This window comes from Nansenia antarctica (assembly GCF_963989245.1).
Source record: "Nansenia antarctica genome assembly, chromosome: 7".
NCBI classification, from domain to species: domain Eukaryota; kingdom Metazoa; phylum Chordata; class Actinopteri; order Argentiniformes; family Microstomatidae; genus Nansenia; species Nansenia antarctica.
This window is the reverse complement of record NC_137677.1, coordinates 61,890,645-61,912,941: the sequence shown is the minus strand read 5'-3', so window position 1 is coordinate 61,912,941 and position 22,297 is coordinate 61,890,645. Positions and strand designations below refer to the sequence as shown.

At 48.2% G+C, this 22,297-nt stretch overlaps 1 protein-coding gene across 1 annotated transcript; it reads left to right on the top strand.

Annotated features, from left to right (window-relative positions):
• Nucleotides 1-4,290: 4,290 nt before the first annotated feature.
• Nucleotides 4,291-21,681, top strand: LOC308162134 (ETS translocation variant 5-like). The gene is made up of 13 exons (XM_080536250.1): nucleotides 4,291-4,402; nucleotides 6,477-6,612; nucleotides 6,801-6,891; nucleotides 7,179-7,226; nucleotides 8,293-8,343; nucleotides 11,203-11,329; nucleotides 12,270-12,563; nucleotides 13,745-14,031; nucleotides 17,127-17,192; nucleotides 17,683-17,751; nucleotides 18,105-18,274; nucleotides 19,098-19,199; nucleotides 19,439-21,681. The coding sequence occupies exons 2-13, from the start codon at nucleotides 6,565-6,567 to the stop codon at nucleotides 19,673-19,675; spliced, it is 1,590 nt and encodes a 529-aa protein (XP_080392376.1). The 5' UTR covers nucleotides 4,291-4,402; nucleotides 6,477-6,564; the 3' UTR covers nucleotides 19,676-21,681.
• Nucleotides 21,682-22,297: the final 616 nt, after the last annotated feature.

The following is a 22,297-nucleotide window of genomic DNA, read 5'->3' as shown; positions in this document are numbered from 1 at the left end:
CTCAGGGTCAGTGTGGTGTGTAGCCGTCCACCCGTGTAGAGGCGTGGGTCAAGGGTCAAGGGCAGACAAGAAAACACCCCTCTGGACTGTGATTGGATGAAAAAAATCAATATCCTCATCCAATATCTGCCCGGTCAGTGTCCGTCAGTCACCCTTGTTGTTTGTTAGCTGTTCTGTCGGCATTCCATTTTGATGGACAAAAGATTTATCAAATAAACAAAAAGGTTGAATATGCACCCTGTTAGTTCTTCTTTTGTTTTGGTTGTTGTCCAATCGTTTTTCTTTTTCTATCCTCAGTAATCTCTCTCTCTCTCTCTCTCTCTCTCTCTCTCTCTCTCTCTCTCTCTCTCTCTCTCTCTCTCTCAGACACACACACACAGCTGGCTCTGCTTTCTACTTAGATTGATTGGATTTAAATTGAATCCCACAGTGTGGGGCTTTTATGTTGATGATAAGGACCACTTAGGGCAGGAGGAATACTGAAGGTTCACAGTCCACTAATGATCTGATCACCAAGACGGGTCTGCTGTTTTTTTGTGTGAACATGGCTTCACAAAGCCATATCACACTTTTAAATCAAGTCCTGAAGGCATAGAGCCTGCTGAAATTACAAATGTATCTGTTGAAGAATCAATGATGCAATTACAGACATACCAACACATGTATTGAATCAATGGCCTCAATTACTCACACACCAACACATCAGTATTAAATCAATGTAACACAAACGGACACATCTTTGGTAACATTTTAGTCATCCAGCACAGACAGTTTTATAGTAAGTACATTTGTCTAAAAGTAAGTGAAACAAACAACTACACGTGAGCCTTTCAATAACAATAAGTGTCACAAACAGTCACATTCGTGCTACGGAAAGGGAAGAAAACGAATGTGTTTTGATGGGTTGGATGTTGGAATAGAAGGAGGAGATGGTGAGTTCTGAGGAGGCGGAGCCCAGGTGGAATCTAACATCACCGCTGTCTCACTCACTCAGAGAGAAGAGGCTCATGATGCGATTGGATGAGTAAACAATAGCAGACAATAGAAATGAGAAAACCCATATTCCCCACACCCATGACACCCTATCCCACCCCCACCCATCCCCCCAAGCCAAGCACCTTACCAGTCCAGTCCTCATACACACATATACCTGCTTCTTACCAGTCCAGGCCCTCATACACACATATACCTGCTTCTTGCCCCAGCCCATTTGCTTAATTTTTCCATTGCTTGAGGCAACCTTCTCTTTAGAACTGTCTAATAATGAGATTCCCAAGTTTGTGTGTGTGTGTCTGTGTGTCTGTGTGTGTGTGTGTGCACATGCACTTGCATGTGTGTTCGTATGAGTCTGAAAGTGTGTGTGTGTGTGTGTGTGTGTGTGTGTGTGTGTGTGCGTACGTACGTGCGTGCGTGTGTGATTGATTGTTTACTTCCTGCATTGACCTATGGCCTGTCCTCCTGCAGAGAGAGGCGGCCGTGTGAGCAGAGAGAGAGAGAGAGAGCTCTGGTTATACAACTGGAAGCCCCGCAGAGCTCCAGGAGCCTGCTGTGGACGGCCGTCGTCTTCAGCGCGCTGAGATAATAGGCCAGGCATTAGCTCCCCGAGCAACTATTAATAGCTGAGGCGAGTCACATCTCGTCTCGCATCTGGAGAGCGCCAATCGCCCGAGGCCCCGCGTTTTCCCATTTCTGTTATTTTGAAATGTACGCATCGCTGTGTCGGCCTGCCAAGATGCTCAGTGATTAAGATGTGATCCAGTTATTTGGTGTATTTTTGGTGCTATGGCGTAAAGGGCTGCGGAGAAGAAGACAGGACCTAGTTACTGCAGGTTGGGTGGCGCGTGGGGACACTGCCCTAAAGGGACCCTCAAGGATGAGCATACCCTAGATTTGATAAGGCTCCACTGAATACTGTTAGCGAGTCCCCAGTGCAGTGGAGGGGGGGGAGGGGGTATTCTATATACAGAGAAGAGCTGGATTATCTTGCTTTGTGTGTGCAGTGATCTGCGGGTGGTGGTGATGCTGTCTGTGTCACACTAACCCACTCCCCGTCACGAACCGAGGCGGAGGAAACGAGAACATAACGACTTGAAGTCTCCCCCCCACCCCCCCAGACACCCTCAGACACAGGGGGTCTTTTAAGCAGAGGTCTGTTCACAAACAAGCTGCACAGTGGTATGTGTCACTGCCGGGTCAAATTAGTATTTAAGAGAAAGAATCGGAAACCGAATACGCTGCCTCACCCTCCTCCACCTTCCTCCACCTCCTCACCCTCCTCCACCTCCTCCACCTCCCACCTCCACCTCCTCACCCTCCCACCTCCTCCCCCTCCTCCACCTCCTCACCCTCCTCCACCTCCTCACCCTCCTCCACCTCCTCACCCTCCTCCACCTCCTCACCTTCCTCCACCTCCTCCACCTCCTCACCTCCTCACCCTCCTCCACCTCCTCACCCTCCACCACCTCCTCCACCTCCTCCACCTCCTCCACCTCCTCACCCTCCTCCACCTCCTCACCCTCCTCCACCTCCTCACCCTCCTCCATCTCCTCCACCTCCTCACCCTCCTCACCCTCCTCACCCTCCTCCACCTCCTCCACCTCCTCACCCTCCTCACCCTCCTCCACCTCCTCACCCTCCTCCACCTCCTCACCCTCCTCCACCTCCTCACCCTCCTCACCCTCCTCCACCTCCTCACCCTCCTCACCCTCCTCCACCCTCCTCACCCTCCTCCACCTCCTCACCCTCCTTCACCTCCTCACCCTCCTCCACCTCCTCCACCTCCTCACCCTCCTCACCCTCCTCCACCCTCCTCACCCTCCTCCACCTCCTCACCCTCCTCCACCTCCTCACCCTCCTCCACCTCCTCCACCTCCTCACCCTCCTCACCCTCCTCCACCTCCTCCACCTCCTCACCCTCCTCACCCTCCTCCACCTCCTCACCCTCCTCACCCTCCTCCACCTCCTCCACCTCCTCACCCTCCTCCACCTCCTCCACCTCCTCACCCTCCTCCACCTCCTCCACCTCCCGCCTCATCCTCACCGACAGAGAGGACCGCACACTAAAAGACAAGCTCTACTGCAGTGACCTGGGGGGGGTCAGACAACAACAGAAACAGCAGTATCCATGTACTCATCTGTTTCTACTTCCTACTGTCCCTAGTTCAATCTCCGTGTCACTCTGTGTCACTCTGTGTCACTCTGTGGCACGGCTGTTGGGTTTTTAGAGATTATGTTTTTTCATCCCAGCTGCTGGATATCACCAGATTTTCCTCCTCACTGACGTAGAAAGCGGCGGAAGGGAGAGTACGGACGGAACTCCTAATTTAGAGACAACAGTGATTATGACATAATAATACCCACTATGACCCTATGACATTAATCCCCCCCCCCCCCCCCCCCCCCGCATCAGAGGGCAAATGACTCCTCTTTGTCTTGTCTAAGTTTATATAACATTTTGGATTGAGCATTCACACGTTCACTGATGACATGGCATTGTCCATTATTGTTTTATGATGCATATGTGAATTGTCTGAAATATTATTTTCTTTCTGGCTGCTGTCTGTCCAGGTCTCAGTTAGACTAAGCTGAATAAATAAATTAAATGTGTAAATAAATAAATACAAATACAACTGGAGATATAAGTAAAGATTGGCTAACATGGGATCGGAGCATATAACATTTGAAGCCTCTGACAGCTAATATTACAAATACAAATATGGGCTGGCTTTGAGGGTTTAACATGCAAGCTATGGAGCAGGATATCGTGATAACATCCTTAGCCTGAAGAGTACATACTGTCTTTATTTTGATCATGCAAAATACAGTTGTAATCATTGAGTTATAACTGTTTACGATTAAAAACATACAGGCTACACTGATAGTTTACTGTCTCTACATTATTCATAAATGTTTACAACATGTTTTATAAAACCTTTATAACCACTGCATAACGTGTTTTATGTCTTCATTAATGCCTTTCGTTTATTATTAAATGCAACCTGCGGTTTGTATATTTCCACTGTAAATTGCTTCGCTGGCCCTTTAAAGATCGCTGCTGTGATGATAAAAAAAAAAAAATCGTGAATGAAACCCAGCCATTCATAAAAATAGGCCAGACCCGTACTGTGATTGGTCCGTGATCACTTAATGCATAATTCATTTGTTTCCGATCACCCATTGGTTACTCACTTGAAGGACACTGTCGACGAGCCAATGAGCGTGTGCATTTGTGTACCGCTCGAGCCCCAGGGAAAACCAACCAGTCCATTAACCTAAAGCTCAGTCAAGTTTGGTGAGTCGAAGGGAAAGCAGCAATTGATCACCCAGCGGAGGCGATAATCTGTCTTTTGTGGATTTTTATTGCATTATTTCAATACTATAACGGGGTTGAAACGCGCACAGGGTAAGCTGCAAATTATGCTATATATACATATACATATATATATATGTGTGTCTGTTACGCCCGGAATCGGGATAGCCACTTACAGCGATGCAATAGAATAAGTTCACGAATGCCTGCAACTGCATAATGTAGACTAGAGCTTTGAGTGAGAACGATCGCCATCTTCTCCAAGAATGTTTATACTGTACTTCTTTGGCACCCATTTTCTATCGTTTTATATGAAGTTGTGTCGTGCATTATATTTATGTTAGAAACCGTATAGATGTGTCCCTTGTTTTCTATGTATCTGGTCATTGCCTGTTATGCTATCAGCGAGGTGAGTCGACTGTTTGTGATTTTATGAATGGAGAGGTCAGGTTTTTCTCCTCCCTGTGTTCCACACGGGTCGGGTTTCACTTCATTGAGAAAAACAAGGGTCCGTGAAGGGAGGGGGGGGTCATGTCCGATATTTATCCCCCCGTCAACTCCAATCGTTCACAGTGACTACGCTTTAATTAACGACGTTTGTATTTGCAATAACCGGACAGCGTTCCTGCCAGCGTTACTACAGCGCCTATTTCTTTACTTTTCTCTGTTTTATTCTAGGCGTAGTCAACGGCAATTTAATAACGCGCGGGCTATCCACAAAAGTTAAGCGACGCAGACCGATCATTTCCACACTTGTTTATGTAAAATTAACAATATTTTGGTTAATTAATACCATCTCTTGGTGAATTGTCTTGATGCACTTTATGGAATGTGTCATATTTTATCCGTGATATTGAGAACTGTGTCAAGAATTTAAAAAGAATTCGATATAAATCACACTAAAATATCCCTCTTGCAGTTTTATGTTCCAGTGATATGCGAATGCAATCTGCCATCATGGCTTTGATTTGTATTCTGGGCGATGGGAGAATTGTTGGTCCTCCTGAATCTAGATTATACGATCACATGGTATTTGGGAACAGATACGGCCCATTAATACAGCGCGTTGTTTTCACAACTTCGTGTCGAAAGTATGCCACGTTAAGCAATTGGACACACGAACGCACGCACGCACACCTTTAGATACGTGCGTCTATGACACACACTTTATGCACCTGCATCCAAGACATCTTTTCCATGCTTTGTCACGTGTGTCACCTTAATGATTAGCCAGCTACGCTTTATTCGTCACCCATTAAGAGAGCAAACGGGGATGAAAGTCGCGAGTCACTCTGGAGGAGATCCACGCTCCTGCACTGTGCTAGTCTGTTCTTTGGATCCCAGCCTTTTCCTTCTCCTCTTGCTTTCCCACTGTTTTGTCAGCCTTGACGTGCTTCGGAGCACTTAACTGCACCATACCCACAGGACATAGCAGCTGTGCCACAATCACATTTACAGGCCAGTCTGATAGAACCGTCTTTTTTCCCCCCAGTATATATAGTACCATATTGTGAGAAGCCCTTTTCATTGGGAGTTTATTTATAGGCTGTTATGTACATGTACTACCTAATATTGTATGACCAGTGTTGTTTTGGGAGGTAAGAAAGAACCATTGTCACACAGCAGTGTGCTTGCTGCACTCAGAGTGCTTTTGCCCTCTGGCCTCGTTTGAGAGACTCATCCCTGAAAGTTTCCCCTCTGCTCTGTCTTAGCTGATAACGAAATGCGCCGGTTAATGGCCCGCACAGATGGCTGGCTCTGCTTACGTAAGACCTTCATACGTCACGCTGACTACAGAGTGTATTTACATTGTGCAGCAGGACACACTCTAGAGCAGTGTGTTTACTTAAAAGGGGATGATGTTAGAGGAAATATGAATACCTAGTTGAGCAGGGGGCGGAGGGCCTAGTTGGACATGATAGTAGTTGACTGAGGTGTCAATCTACATGGATGGGGGGGAGGCTGGTGGAGGTCGAAATCGTAGTACGGGCTCATTGTCATGCTTGGGATGGAATGAGCGCATGGAATGGTATCCAACATGTCTTCCCTCCCCCGATGGACATGCACAGGTTTCTATATATTAGTGACAGATGAACAGGACTGAACAGTAGAGTTGTAAAGTCTCTAAAGTCGTCGTGTTTTGTGTTTGTTTCTGTCTTGTCCACAGTTGAACAGTTGACCAGTAAAGAGACCCCCCTCGTGCTATCGCTTTAAGCGAAGACCCTTTTCTGGGAACATCCGAAGACCCAGATAACATGGACGGATTCTATGACCAGCAAGTCCCATTCATGGTCCCAACCAATGTAAGTATGACATCCTGTCAGTCTCTAGGCAAAACAGATCGCATGATGGCCATGTTTAGGCTCGTGACAATTCCAGCCAGAAGTGGATTGGGTGTGACGCATGATAGCTCAGGTCAACTTTGAGTCATACGTCACTGAGTGACGGGTACTAATTTGTTGTTTGTTTGTTTGTTTGTTTGGCTTTGTAGCATAAGTCTCACGTGGAGGAACAGTACTGTAGGCCTCTGAGTGACAGGAAAAGGAAATTTGTGGACACAGAACTCGCCCAGGATACAGAAGGTAAAGAGACGACAACTCTTGTTCCTGACCCCGTCTCTTTAGGTCATCCCACCATTTCATTTTTCAAGCGGATGTTTTTCCGTGCCAAGATCCCACGTCTTTTGTTTGTCCTTGTTTCATGCATCATGTTGGTGCTTGTTGTGATGAATGTCAACAAGACAAACAAGTTACTCGTAGGTTATTCATGTGTGATTACTAATGAATGTATGTAGTAACTAAGTCAACCCCATGCACAGTTCTGCAATAAAAAATTCAATGTTTTCTTTTTTTCCCTCGGTTGTTTTTAGATCTCTTCCAGGACCTTAGCCAGTTGCAGGAGATCTGGATTGCAGAAGGTGAGTCATTGATATTTTTTCTCTGTACCACAAAGTTGGAGCCAAGTTCCCCCCCCCCCTCGTCTGGTGTTTTGTTTCCCTGGGTTACTCAGTGAGATGGGCTGGAGGGGGCTACCCTCTGTTATAGATGCTGCTTATGTTAATTCAACCTCACCCCTGTCTGTCTCTTGCTTTTGGACAAAGTTACGCAATTCCTCACTGACGTACTTCATATACTTTTATTTACTGCATTGAAGTTTTTTTTGTTTTGTTTATTTATTGCAAGGATCCCCATTAGCTATACCCATAGGCATGAGATACTTTTAGTGGGGTCCACATTTAAAACATACATTACAAATAACATTTAACATGTAAAACATACTTAAATTACACATATCAAACATTAAAATATATCATACCAGAAGTAAGCTAATTAGCTTAATAAAAGTGTGTTATGTCAGTCGACAGAGTCAATGGGAATGGGGGAAAAACCTCTTCCGTGATTCAGTTATGTTTCCAGATGGTTATTAAGATGCAAGTGACCGGATTAACAATTAACTTAAACAGAGTTTACATTTTTTTAAATTGTTTCTGTTTTCTGGGCACAAAAGTGGAGCAAAGTAGACCAAAGTTTCATGCTGACCAAGACCTCTATTTATTTGGAGATTATAACAAACTTTTTTTGTTGTTTTTTAAGTTAAGCACCTTTTAATTGCTGTCTTAAAAAATAAAAAATAAATCTGTTTCATAATAGACAGTTTCTCCCTTTGGCACACTGCACGGGTGTATAGCCTGGTCTCCAGATAACAACAAATATAGATGCTGTTTGAACATCGGTACTCCCAAGCTTCACGGCCCCCCTGTGGATTGAGTGAGGGGGGGCTTTGGCACTTTTTAAAATAACGACGTTTGATTGACAGTTGCTCTACTTTTGTTTTCAAAACTAGCGGGAGCCAAGTTTGTATCTGTGTTTTTACTCTCTCTCTCTCTCTCTCTCTCTCTCTCTCTCTCTCTCTCTCTCTCTCTCTCTCTCTCTCTCTCTCTCTCTCTCTCTTTCTCTCTCTCTCTCTCCCATCTCCCTCCACAGCCCAGGTGCCTGATGACGAACAGTTTGTCCCAGATTTCCAGTCGGATAGCTGTGAGTACCTGAGATGTATTATTTATACCCTGCATGGGGGACGAGGGTGGGAGCGAGCCAGAGCCAACAATAACCTGTGTGTGTGTGTGTGTGTTTGCGTGTGTGTGTGTTTGCGTGTGTGTGTGTGTGTGTTTGCGTGTGTGTGTGTGTGTTTGCGTGTGTGTGTGTGTGTGTGTTTGCGTGTGTGCGCAAAGGGTATTCGTCTGAGGACACTCTCTTATCCGTGCCGTGTCGATGCCCTGCCGTCCCTGTGAAAGGTTTAAGGACGTCGCGGACGTCATAGGGCTTCTGTCAAGCCTGTAGCATAGATCTGATCTCCGGCTCCAGCTCACAAAATACACAGGATTAACACTGGCGCACTAAGAGGGCCTATTGGCCTGCAGAACAGTTCTCAACTTAGTTGTTTAAACGTCTTTACTCAGCTCCATCGGATCCGACGGATAAAGATAACCACCACGATCACCCTGATCACTCTGCTCTGTACGTCAGTCCTGCTACTATCCTTAAACAGGCTTTCATCTTGCCCTAAGGCCTATCTCTCTGTCTCCCTCTGGTCGAGTCCTTTGGGAAGAGCCCCCCATCCCCCCCCCCGCCCTCTCTCTCCTCTTCTCCTCCCATTTTGGGTTTAATCAGCCGATTGGCATGGGACATCACATGAGCCAAGCTCATAATCTGATTTCACACTTTCATGCACTCAGACCCAGCCTCTGGAATGGGTTGGATTCCGCCGGGTGGGGCCCGGAGAGAGGGGCTGGTTAGGCCTCTCTCTCTCTATCCTTCCTCCCTACGCCTCCCCTCCCTCCCTCCCTCCCTCCCTCCGCCTACCCACTTCACCCTACAGACAGAGGCCCAGTCTGCCCCCCCCCAGCCCCTCTCTGAACCCCCCCCCTCTCCCTCTCCGTTCCCCCCAGTTAGTCCAGCTCCACCACTCTCTCTCCCCATTTGTCTACACATTGCCTTTATATGGTTGCCAAGGGAAATATTTGAGTTATGTTCAATGGAGCATTTTACAACCCCCCCCTTCCCCCCTCTCCCCTCTCCCCTCTTTTTGAGTTTGTTTTTGTTTTTGTCTGATGTTGGAGGCAGAGACGGGGCGTGGTGTGTGTCTTTGTCAGTCCTCCACTGTTTGGTTCCTGATCCGCGGGGCGGTGTGTCATGTGACTGACCACAGAGGTGCTGCTGCTATAACGTGACGGAGGGTTGACGCTGTGACATGTGTGTTTATACAGAGAGGCCCATGCCAGGGTGTGTGTACCGCATGTGTGTGCGAGTTTGCTATAGTCTCTTCACAGCGAGGTGTCTGTGCTATACAGTACTTGACATAACAGTGTGTGTGTGTGTGTGTGTGTGTACGTCTGTCTGTGTGTCTGTGTGTGTCTGTATGTCTGTGTGTGTGTGTCTCTCTGTGTGTGTGTGTGTCTCTGTGTGTGTGTGCGAGTGTCTGTATGTCTGTCTGTCTGTGTGTGTGCGTGTGTCTGTATGTCTGTGTGTGTGTGTGTGTGTGTGTGTGTGTGAGCGTGCGCGTGCGTGCGCTGGTGAGATTGGCAGAGGCCCCTGCAGCCAGGCAAGGGGCCAGCCTCTCTCACAGTCTGCCTATTCACCAGCCCCGCGTGGCCCCTGCAGTCATCCGGACATCACATGGCTGCCCATGCACTCTTACTGCACTGTGGCCAGGCCTGGGGGGGGCCAGGGGGCGGGGGGGACCAGCCATCACCTCCACCCCGCTGACTAGGAGAGAGTGGGGGGGGAAAGTGTCTCCTAATAATCTCTGTCCACTTGCCCACCGTCCGTAGAGTCTTGGCATGTGTAGGAGCTCTTTATCGCCAGTACGGGGGGGGGGGGGGTCGATCAGGGCCGCTGGGGCGAGTGCTGCAGGGTGATTGATCGGGCTCTGGTTACCCCCACAAAGCCCGGGGTATCCGGTTACCGCCGCCATTATGTGGCGCCGGATACGCGAGCCGGCGTGGAGCCGCAGCGGCTAATGGTTTCACAAAGCGGGGAGGGAAAATCATTGAGAATCATTGAGTTACGGCCCTGCACTGATTCATGGGTATCGACTGGGGCCTGTAATGGAAATCAGATGGGAGCGCTTTGATTGCATGTGAGGTGCTGTGATCCTGGTGGTGGTGGTGGTGGGGGGGGGTTAATACTAGGCTGTCAGCCGCCATTAGGCTAAGATAAATGGTTGTTAAGTGGCTCTTGCTGGTCCATCTTGCACCGTCCACCCATCCATCCATCCATCCATACATCCATCCATCCATCCACCCATCCATCCATCCATCCATCCATACATACATCCATACATCCATCCATCCATCCATCCATCCATCCACCCATCCATTCACAGTGTTGGAGGACAAGCTCTGCATCTTTTGTTGTATGGGTTTGGTTTGGATGAGGTAAATAATAATAATAATAATAATAACTTTAATTTCTATAGCGCCTTTCAAAAAACCCAAGGACGCTTTACAATTCTAAAGGGAAATGATCAGACAGACGAAACAGAAAAACAAACAAAGCAAAACAGAAACAGTGACTAGGGGCCAAAGGCCTTGGTGAACAGATGGGTTTTCAGGGCTGATCCTTGAAGTGGAGTCCAGGGTGGGGGCGTTGCGGATCACTATGGGGAGGGAGTTCCAGAGAGTAGGTGCGGCCACGCTGAAGGCTCTGTCCCCAAAGGTCCGTAGGTTGATGTGGGTGGGGGTGGATAGCAGGCCCATGTCTGCGGACTGCAGGTTCCGGGAAGGGGTTAGTTGGGGGAGGAGGTCAGTTAGAGGTATGTTTATTAGCGTGTTGCCCCCCCTCCTCTGTGTCTTATTAACGTGTTGCCCCCCCCCCCCCTCTGTGTCTTCTCTTCAGTGATGTTTCATGGCCCTCCACCTACCAAGATCAAGCGGGAACTAAGTCATTCCAAAGAGGAGCTGTCTCCCTGCCACCAGAACAGGAGTCCCATGCCCTACGGGGAGAAGTGCCTTTACAGCTACAGGTAACAATGGAGTCCAGGGAAAACTGTTGCGCCTTGCTGTGTCCTTTTTCTTCCAATGTGCGGTAGTTTTCGAAAAATAGCGAGACAATGAAAGTAGAGAATAGCATGTCTGTCTGTTGCCTGGTGACACTGATGATGGTCGTATGACCGAAACGTTTGTCCCCCACCTTGCACTTTTTTGCACCTGAGCACTTAGCACTTTACTTTTGTAAAGTGCATGACAAAATAAAGAAATAAATATTTTTCTAAATCTCTGTCTAAGGAGTTTTTCCTTAAAGTGTATGCAGAGTGTGAGTTTCTCTACTTTCATTGTCCAGCTACAGGTAACAACATACACATTATAATCATTATTATAATAATTCCCCTTCCCCGTAGTAATAATAATAATAATCAAGTTTAATGTTATTATTGTTTTATTATTAATAATACATTTCATTTAATCACAATGAAAATGAATAGGAATACATTTAATTTAATAGTGACTTTTCGAAAAAGCCAGAAGAACAGAAGACATTTTGTTCTGTCTTGGGGGACGGGGGTGAAACTCACCTCACCAACAGCATAACCTCAAGTGACTGCTCCTCCTGAGACATCTTCTGCCCCTCACCACTACGTCTCCTAAAGACACCCGCTTTCCCCTCTACTGTGTCCCTAAGAACTTCTATTGCCCCCCTTGTACTGTTTCTCAGTTTCTCCAGTAAACATTTTTTTTTAAAATAAAGGTTTTAGTAGAAGGCGATAGGGAGAAGGTTTTTCCTTCTATCAGTGGCCCCGGGCCTGAGCTAGATTACTCTTCCTGCAACGAATGGTGGATTGCTGATTCACATGCTTAGTATTCAAATGTATTGATTGTAAGTCGCTTTGGAATAAGGCGTCTGCTAAATGCCAAAAATGTAAATGTAAATGTAAATGACCTCTGACCCTGTCTGTCCCTCCACAGTGCCTATGACAGGAAGCCCACGCCAGGGTTCAAGCCATTGACTCCTCCCTCTACTCCGGTCTCGCCGTGCGTGCCCACCAACACTGCAGGGACACACCCGCTCAGCGAGCAGACTCCTCCCCCTCCTCCTCAAGTCCCCAACCAAACACCAGGGCCACACTCTCTGCACGGAGGGCAGCCTGGCTCCACCCACAACCAGCGGACGCTCCCCCCGCTCCACAGCCAGCAGAGCCCGGCCTTCGCCCTGCCCTGCCCCCCGCTCAGCCAGGATGCCAACTTCAGTCCTGAGCACAGGTGAGTGGTCGATTCATCAACCAACCGATCGATCGATTAATCCAACTTTATGTCTATAGCATATTTCCAACATGCTTACAGAACAACACGCTTCACCAGTCTTAGCATAGAGACTCTGGCTCACTGATACGAGCGGTGTAGAATAGAATAGAATGTAGAATGTAGAATAGAATAGAATGTAGAACAGAACAGAATAGAATGTAGAATAGAATAGAATGTAGAACAGAATAGAATGTAGAATGTAGAATAGAATAGAATGTAGAACGGTGTAGAATGACCTCCAGTGTACCGGGGGGGGGGGGGGGGGGGGCGGCGACAGGTGGACAGTCCGCACGTGTTTACCAACACGGTAGACCCTACGACCCTGTATGTATATATATTCAACTTCTGACCCCTGAGTTTGACTGCGCTATATTTACCGGGTCCATATCAATGAGACTGAGACACACGCACGCACCCCTTTAACGACCAACCGACGCCTCCCAGGGGTAGGGGGGAGGGTGGCGGGGGGGAGGGGGTATCAAAGCGTGTGACCTTTCACTGACGCTGACCTAAAGGGATGGAGAAGTTCCTGTTCTGTACCGTGAGCACTGTGCGGTGTGTGCAGTGTGCAGTTGTGCGCTTGGCAGAGTGACAGCCCCTCTTTGGGAGTCTGAACCTGACCCCCGTGGGAACAGGCCCCCCCCCCCCCAGGCTCCCTGCTAACCCCCCTGTGCTGTGGCACCATTCCTGGGCGGATGCCGGGGGGGGGGGGGGGGGGGGGCACACAGGGCATGTCGTGAGCAGCAGCAGCAGCCATCCGCCTCGTCTATAAGCCGAGAATCTCATTTAGAAAACGGAGTCTGGGGTGATCTTTTTATATCCCGTTAGTGCGAGTGACACCTGGCCTGGACGTGTCTTTTACAGCTTGTGTTCGCAGGCTTTCGCTCCCGTACCCGAGCCAATTTGGCCCCAGAGGCTGGCTGCTCTGTGTTGCTCTTCGGTCAGACCGTCCATAGGCACCGGGCCCGGCCCGGCCCCTAGTTCAACAGAATCGACGTGGCCCGCCCCTTTCTGTCACCCTTTCTTTGCAATGAAATCAATGTCAAAATCATTAGTGTTTCAAAATGTTCTTCAAAACGTATTTCCACTGACCATGTCCGTCCACCCTCTTCCCCGTCCTGTCCCTCTCCTCCGCCCAGGTTCCAGAGGCAGATGTCGGAGCCCTGTCTACCTTTCCCTCCCTCTGAGAGCCAGGGGCGACCCCAGTTCCTGCCCCAGGCCCCCAGCACCCTGCCCCGGGATGGGAGGCCCCCCTACCACCGCCAGATGTCGGAGCCCCTGGTCCCCGTGCCTCCCCAGGGCTTCAAACAGGAGCTGCTGGACCCACGCTACACCGAGCAGGGCGTCCCCACCATGCGCCCCCCCCAGGCTGCCTTCCACCCCATGGCCATCAAGCAGGAGCCCCGCGATTTCTGCTTTGACTCTGGTGAGTGGCTCTCTAGTCTGTACAGCTAAAGCCCGGTACACACATAAAGATAATCTGGCCGATTTTGGGCCCGATTTCCCCCCTTCCGACCAAGGACGGCAAACGCCCGATTATCGGATGGCTCTAAAGATTATCCTACAAGATTGTCCTGTGGTGTGAGGTGTGTTGACTGAGTCAATTTCTCCCGACAATCTGCTCGGAAAATGGTCGGGGCCGACGATCGTAAATATTAAACGTGTTCAATATTTACGATCAAAAGTCTTCTTGTCTGTGGTCAAAACGGACAACTCCCGAGTCAGATTGTGACGTGGAATGGAATTTAGCCAATCAAGAAGCGAGCTGACTGGCGCGTCTTCTTCTTTTCGTCCTTCGGCACTTTATTTCCCCTGTCGCACATGGCTGCCTCTACAGGTCAGTCAGGGTACTACTACCCTGATCACGTGAGATTTCTTGCTTGGGGCACGAGACTCTTTATGCATGTGGTCGTATATCGGAGCACACCACACACAATACGATCAAAACTGTTCAATCCATGATTTTTTTATCTTCATGTGTGGGGTCTCCTCCCTCAGATAAAAAAAATCTGTTAAGATTTAGAAAAAATCTGTGTGTACCAGGCTTAAGGGCCATGGTGTACAACTGGCCTAATGGGGATCTCATTGGGGTTTGAGGGTTGGGAGTCTTGGGTCTTCGGTCCTGTTCAGTGTGTGTGTGTGCGTGTGTGTGTGTGTGTGTGTGTGTGTGTGTGTGTGTGAGAGAGAGAGAGAGTGTCCAGGCTTCGTGTCAGTTTGTGCGCCAGGGCAGAGGGTGTGGAATGTGCCCGTCCCTGTTTGCTCTGTGTGCTGGCACACGGCTGTGAGTTTTAGCGCTCAGAGGCCTAGGCAAACACAGCCCCATACACACTCACACACACACACGTATACGCACACCAGACACACAGAGCTCTCGCCTTCGCAACACACTGTACATGTGTGTCACTCCTTAAGCGCCAATCACTCTCTCTGCCCCGTCACGGCAGTAAAAGTGGGTCTCTTAGCCGGCCTTAAGCCTGCGTGTCAGAGGGCAAGGCGCAAATGGGTCATCACTACGTCAATAGGAACTTCTTCTGGAGCCATACCACCAGTGGATGGAGCTACTGTATATAGGGGGAACTTGGAAGTTGGATAGATAGATGGATAGATAGATGGATAGATAGACAGATCCTAAAGCAATTGCCCAGAGTTACTCCATGCAAGTAGATGCATTGCCAGACGCAGTTGTTGACACACAGAAAAGCCACACACACACACACACACACTCACACACCGCCCAAACCAGAAGCATTCTGTGCGCCTATGGGGAAACCACAAGAGGAGAGGAATCTCTGTGCTTTCTGATCCTGACGCCCACACGCCCAGCTGTTTGTCCCTCTATTGCTGTCAACATTCGACATATCTATCTCCCAGCTTTTGCTCTTTCTCATTCCCCCTCCCGTTCCCCCTCTCAGCCCTGTGACTGTAGGAGCCGCTGATTACTGAGTAATACCAAATCCACTTAGCTCCGTACAGCCTGTAAATACGCCAGTCAGCGTAAAAGGCGTAACGTCCCAGTAAAGGGGTTGGATATATAAATATACACACACTGAACAAAAAATATAAACGCTCCAATTTTTTCATGACTTGAAATCAAAGACCTACGTTTTCTATGTACACAAAAGGCCTATTTCTCTCTCAAATTTTATTTATGTTTTATCTGTGTTAGTAAGCACTTTGCCGAGATAATCCATCCACCTGACAGGTGTGGCATATCCAGATGCTGATTAGACAGCGTGATTATTGCACAGATGTGCCTTAGGCTGGTCACCACAAAAGGCCACTCTAAAAACGTGCAGTTTTACCTCACAGCACAGGAATGTCCACCAGAGCTGTTGCGTTGCCTGTGATATTGAATGTTCATTTCTCTACCATAAGCCGTCTCCAAAGGCCGTTTCTGAGAATTGGAATTGGAATTGGAATTGGAAACGACTTTAGAGAGACGGCTTATGGTTTGAGATACTGTGCCAAGGGGCGCCCAAAGCGCTGCACCGATGTAAACAGGATATCCGGCCCCCTAGTGTAGAGATAGAGATCTCTTGACAGGAGGAAACACTGGGATGGGGTGGGGGGGTGGGGGGAGGGACACTGCCGCAATGACACAGCAGCAGCAGCAGCAGCAGCAGGCGGAAGACGGGTCTTGACCCCTGGGGGGGACGAGCGTAACTTGATTGTCATGATTTAATATCTGGACCCCGTCTGTAATCCTATTTGTGGGGCTCAACGGACATGCGACTGATTTCGCACGGTACCTAGTGTGCTCTGATCGGGGCTTAGCCCCCTCCACCAGATGTGTGTGTGTGTGTGTGTGTGTGTGTGTGTGTGTGTGTGTGTGTGTGTGTGTGTGTGTGTGTGTGTGTGTGTGTGTGTGCGTGCGTGCGTGTGGGGCCTTGACATTTGCAGCCCAGCTGTTGTATGTTGGATCAGCGCTATCTAGTTGTGTAAGAGCTCCCAGGTCTGAGGGGCAGCAGGGTCGGAGAACTCCGTACCAGAGTTCGTGACGTTAGAATTATACGGTTCTATCTTATCTCCATTTTTGTCAAAATTGAGTTTTTTACATAATCTGATCCATTAGGTGTTTATTAATGCCTGTGTGGTGTTCTTTTTTTTAAATGTTGAAATTTTCGAGTTAGTAATTAATAAAAATACAAAGGTTCCATCTCACAGAACATAATGGAATGTAAAAACTTTGACGCTCAATATCTCTGAACTGCCCTAAACGGAGATAGAACCTTATCATTCTAAGCTCACGAGTTTCTTCCCCACAGTATCACTGTGTCAACGGGGTGGCTGTTGCTACACCCCGTAGACACTAATATAACCAAGACCAACTGTCACCAGCGGCCCCCGCAGTCAAGTAAATGATCTAGCTTGGGTTCTTGTACCCTTTACCGAAGAGGTAGCAGGGGTTCCAAATATACCCATGCCATGCCACATCAAAGTTTGAGGTTCCATGGATGTTAATATTTATGGGGGAAAAAAGAGGCTGTCATTCTAAACTGTCCTCTCCTCTTTGTGTCACAGAAGTGCCTAACTGTCAGTCCTCGTTTGGGAGAGCCGGAAACTTCTACAACCAAAACAACCATGACAGTAAGTAAAAGCTTTTTTCCTTCTTGACAGAGGGGGGGGGATTGTGTGTGTATGTGTGTGTGTATGTGTATGTGTATGTATGTGTGCACGCTTGTGTGTTATATCAAACGGTAAAAAATACACACTGTGTTGACCCCTAGAGTTGGGACTTGAGTTGATGAGAACTGCTGCAGGGAACAGGGGAGCAGTAGAGATACACTCAGGGTCAATATTGGAATGACAACTCTGAGGACACACACCTGTGTGTGTGTGTGTGTGTGTGTGTGTGTGTGTGTGTGTGTGTGTTTAAAACAGCTCAGCCGCATGATGTTTGCACACTAGAATGTTCCAGTCTTGGGAAGCTGCCCAGCCATATTGCTTTGTAAGCAGTTTCCCGCCTCTGGAACATCACAGCAAGCTGGTCTTTCCATCAAAATGGACGCCTGTTTCCCACGCCCCCCCACCACCACATAACCTAATCAGCTCTTTCTCTCACCTTCTCCAACGACAGGCTTCTCCTTCGAGAGAGATCCACATCTGTACTATGACGATACCTGTGTGGTTCCTGACAGACTCGAAGGTAAGACTTCTTCTTCGCGTTTGACCCACACCGACACCGCCGGCATCCCCCGGAAAACATGGTCTTGTGTCCCAGGGGGACGAGGGGGCTTTGAGGGGGCAGCGCCGGGGCCTCGGCTCGGCCCGCCTGGCAGCCTTTGAAAGAGGGGGGATTATTAGCAGAGTGGTTGCATCACTGGAGAAGAGTCTCCTTTGAGATTAGAAATAGCAGGAGGGTGTCAAATGAGCAGCCTTGTGTACTTCACAGTCGCTCGCTCGACAGGAATGTCTCACCACACCGCGGCTACGGGGGTTACAGTGCTTTCCTAACACACTCTCTCTCTCTCTCTCTCTCTCTCTCCTGGTGGACCACAGGGAAGGTCAAGCAGGAGCCCTCTGTGTACCGTGACGGGCCACCCTACCAGCGACGCGGTTCTCTGCAGCTCTGGCAGTTCCTGGTGACCCTGCTGGACGACCCCGCCAACGGGCACTTCATCGCCTGGACCGGCCGCGGCATGGAGTTCAAACTCATCGAGCCGGAGGAGGTCGGTCACCTAAACACCCCACATCAAAATACGAACTAACCCAACCCCAACCCCAACATCTGACTTTATCCACTACCGTAATAAGACTAAAGATCTCACTTCCGTTCAACTGCCCGGCGAAATCTTATCTAGCTATCTTTATCGGAAGGGAAAAAAGCCCACAAAGTTTCTTCTTCATTCTGGAACTTCCTTTTTGGCAGTTTCAACAGATCATTTCTCATAGTTTCACACATGTAACTAGGGATGCTCCGATCTGGATTTTTGGGGCCGATACCGATCACCGATTTTTTTCCTCAAGATCAACCGATACCGATACCGATTTTTTTTTAAATACATAACTGTAGGCCTACTGACTGGATAGCCTACATATTTTTTGCTTTTTAGACAAAAGTTTTGATCCATTAGGCACCAAGCAAACGCAGACCCATTTTTATGGCATAGTAAAAGTCTGGCCTATCACCCAGTTAGGGCCTGAAGCCCAAGTCAGTGATATGGCTGTATAAAAGACATCATAAACGTGGCCTTCATGGTTTACATACTGTTACGTCCTCCTATGTTTTCTGTTCAGTTATCTGTCTTCCCCAGGAAAGGAAAAAAAAAAGAAAAGAAAAAAAAAAAAATCGGTTTTTGCGATCGGCCATTTTTGCCGATCACCGATCGAGTCATTTGGAGTGAAATCGGCCGATTTAAATCGGTGGCCGATAAATCGGAGCATCCCTACATGTAACTGCCCCCCCCGATTTCTAGGTTCCTGAATGGGTAGTTTATTCAAAGCCCGGTTGTTGTGACTGACGGTGTTCCTCCGTGTTCTCCCCGAACCCAGGTGGCCCGGCGCTGGGGCATTCAGAAGAACCGACCGGCCATGAACTACGACAAGCTGAGCCGCTCCCTGCGCTACTACTACGAGAAGGGGATCATGCAGAAGGTAAAGGCAGGTTCACCGTTTACCTCTCCTCTCCTTCCCCCCCCTCCTTCCTCTCCTCCCTTAACCCTGGTAACAACAGCCCTGCTGGAGCCAGCCTCCCTGGATGGAGCCACTGCCTGTAGAGACATTACAATACAACCTTGAGGTGATGGCTGCCAAGGTCTACCTGCTCTCTAACTCTCTCCTTCCTTCCTCCCTCCCTCCCTCCTCCCTCCTCCCCTCTCGTCTGTCCTACGCAGGTTGCCGGAGAGAGGTACGTGTACAAGTTTGTGTGCGACCCCGAGGCGCTGTTCTCCATGGCCTTCCCTGACAACCAGAGGCCCAACCTGAAGGCCGACCCAGACAGCGTGCCGGGGGTGGACGACGACACCCTGCCCCTGAGCCACTATGACGAGAGCAGCGCCCCCTACCTGGTGGAGGCGGGAGAGCAGTGTGTGGGGGCGGGCCTGCCCTTCCCCGACGGGTACGGGTACTGATACCCCTGTGGGTCACGCCACCCGCCTACCCCCCCTTACTTACTCCTGAACCCCACCACCCAGAGCTGGAACTACTGAGCAGCCCTGGAACAAACCGGAAACCTGCCCCTCCTCTCTCTTCTCCTCCTTCTCCTCCTCCTCCTCCTCCTCCTCCTGCCCACTTACTGATTATCCCCCTCCTCTCTCCCACTCTCCAACCACCAACATGAACGAGGAACGAGGAGAAACCTAAACACCAAAACAAACCGTCTCTGGTATCGTCTTATCGAGAGAGAGAGAGAGGGCCTGTGGAAGCGAGGGCGGTTGGTCCCCAGAGGCTCCACCACCCACCTCTGAGGTGGCGTTGTTGCTATGGAGACCCGAGAGGAAGTGAGGTCCAGAGGCCGCGTGTACTGAGGCCGGAGGACTGAGAGATCCCTGGGAGCAGACTGCACCAGTTGTAGCAATTCACCTTTTTTGACAATCTGCTTTTCTAAAAAGAGTTAATTAAAAAGAAGTATACAAAGTTTTAATTCTGAGAAAGAAAAAAATGAAAAAAATCTAAATGCAGCACTATTCTATAGTTGCCTTTTTCGGGTCCCCGTATATATATATATTTTTTTTTCCTGCCACCTCTGAACGGTATGATCTGTGAAAGAAAGGGCTTTGATTTGCAAAAAAAACTGAAAGAAACCCCAAACCCCACAGACCTGTTTTGTTTCTGTAGACTTTGGTTGAGAAATGTCTTTTAGTACGCTGGCTTTTCTACGATTGGTTTAGGATTTAGACCCAGTACCTTGACCCTACCCTCCGCTGGGACAGACGCTATTGTTTCAAGCTAGTTGGCGGGACTCCTCAGATTCAGAGGCCTACTATTTTGTATCATTTGTTTTTATGCCCAGTGGTGTTTTTAAGTATAATAATAATAATAATAATAATAATAATAATAATAATAATGTCTGTTCTGTTCTATTGTCCCTCTGTTGGGCTATAATAACCTGTCAGAGATCCGGAGCTCAAAGCTCCAATGCTCTCAGAGGGGTGTGAGATCATCCTTGCAGGACTGCCGGTCCACTCCTCATATAGTCACACTCCTCACTTCACCCTCTCACTCCTCACTCCTCCATCTCACTCCTCACTCCTCCTCCTTCTCTCTCCTCCTTCTATCGCCTCCAAGTTCTGACGTATCAGCGTTCTCCTCCATCTAGACTAGACCTCTGGCACCAATCCTTTTGTATTATCCTCCTGTGAGACTGGAAATGCTCAATTCAAAAAGAGTCGTCATCATCATCATCATCAGTCCATATTTGTCCCCCTTTAGAGGCTTTTTGAATTCATCCATCACTCCTCCCAACAAGGTTATGATTCTAGAAAAGGTCACTATTATTCTTTTCTCTTTTGTTTATTTTGGTGCTCCATGTTTCCTTGCCGGTGTACTAGTGTCTCAATGCGCCAGGATGGCCGGGGTATCGGGACCTTGCATGCGAAAGGGGGTGAAACTCGACACCTTTCCTCCTGGACTTTCTCTCTTTCTGCCAGTCACAGGTTGTCAAGACGAGAGACCCCCTCCTTCTCTTTTGCATGGTGTATTCAAACAAGACTGTCCGCTCACATATCGCTTTACTCTGGACAAAGATGAAATTGTGAAAGTTCTCTGCATTTTGTTCATGTTTTATGTTGTTTCTTAATGGGAAAAAGACAAACTTATATAAATATATATTTTTGCTAAGTCTGCATCTTGTTTGATTTTATTGTATAAGCTGTATAGTTCTGCCTACAACAGATATGTATCTTTTAAAAAAAATAAAAATAATCTGGATTCCCCTGTGACGCAATTACTGCAGACAATTGCTTTTAAAGAGTCCCTTTTTTTAGGGGGGGGTGAGTTAATAAAGAATGAGAGACGTCTTGGTTAAAGAAGTTGGGCTGGAGTTTCAACCGTGGTACAAATGAAGGGATGTTTCCTCCTCCCTGACCGAGGGTTGTCTGCACTTGTATAGTCTACACCTTCTCCCTTCACAACGTGTACCTTACACTGCTGAGTTTATCATCTGTACTGGGTACAATAAACTGTCCTTTCTGCTTCACTCGTTTGTAGTCTTGTTTCATCACTCCTCCTCCCCTCCTTCTCCCTCTCTTCTCAGAGTCAGCTGACGAGGCTCCTCTCGAAGGTCACTGTGCATTCGCTAATTAGTGACAAGTCACATGCTTTTTGTGGTTTTGTTTAATAACTTCCTTTGTTAAAGATTACCCTCCTCGCCCATTGCAAACGGTGTGCAGCAAAGTTGAGCTTTCGAAGAAAGGACATGCCTATTACACCGAGAGTAGAGTTAGATCCTCTTTTTTTAGACGTTATGATGATGACATGTCAAAGGATTCTTGGTCATTTCTTTTTTTCCGCATGCTGGCTGGTTTTAACTCTGCGTAGGAGGGGGACGTCCCCTTCAGCCACACAATAGCTTCTGTGGAGATAGTTTCTACAATGGTTAGTATGTTAAGGGCTGATCTGATCTCATTGCATTTCCCATTATTTGGGTTAAAAAATACATCCAATCAACTCAACTGATCCAGGAGGACTCTGCACATTATTAATCAAAAGTAATAATAATAAAAATCTGATGGTTCTTTATGGTAAACACAAAC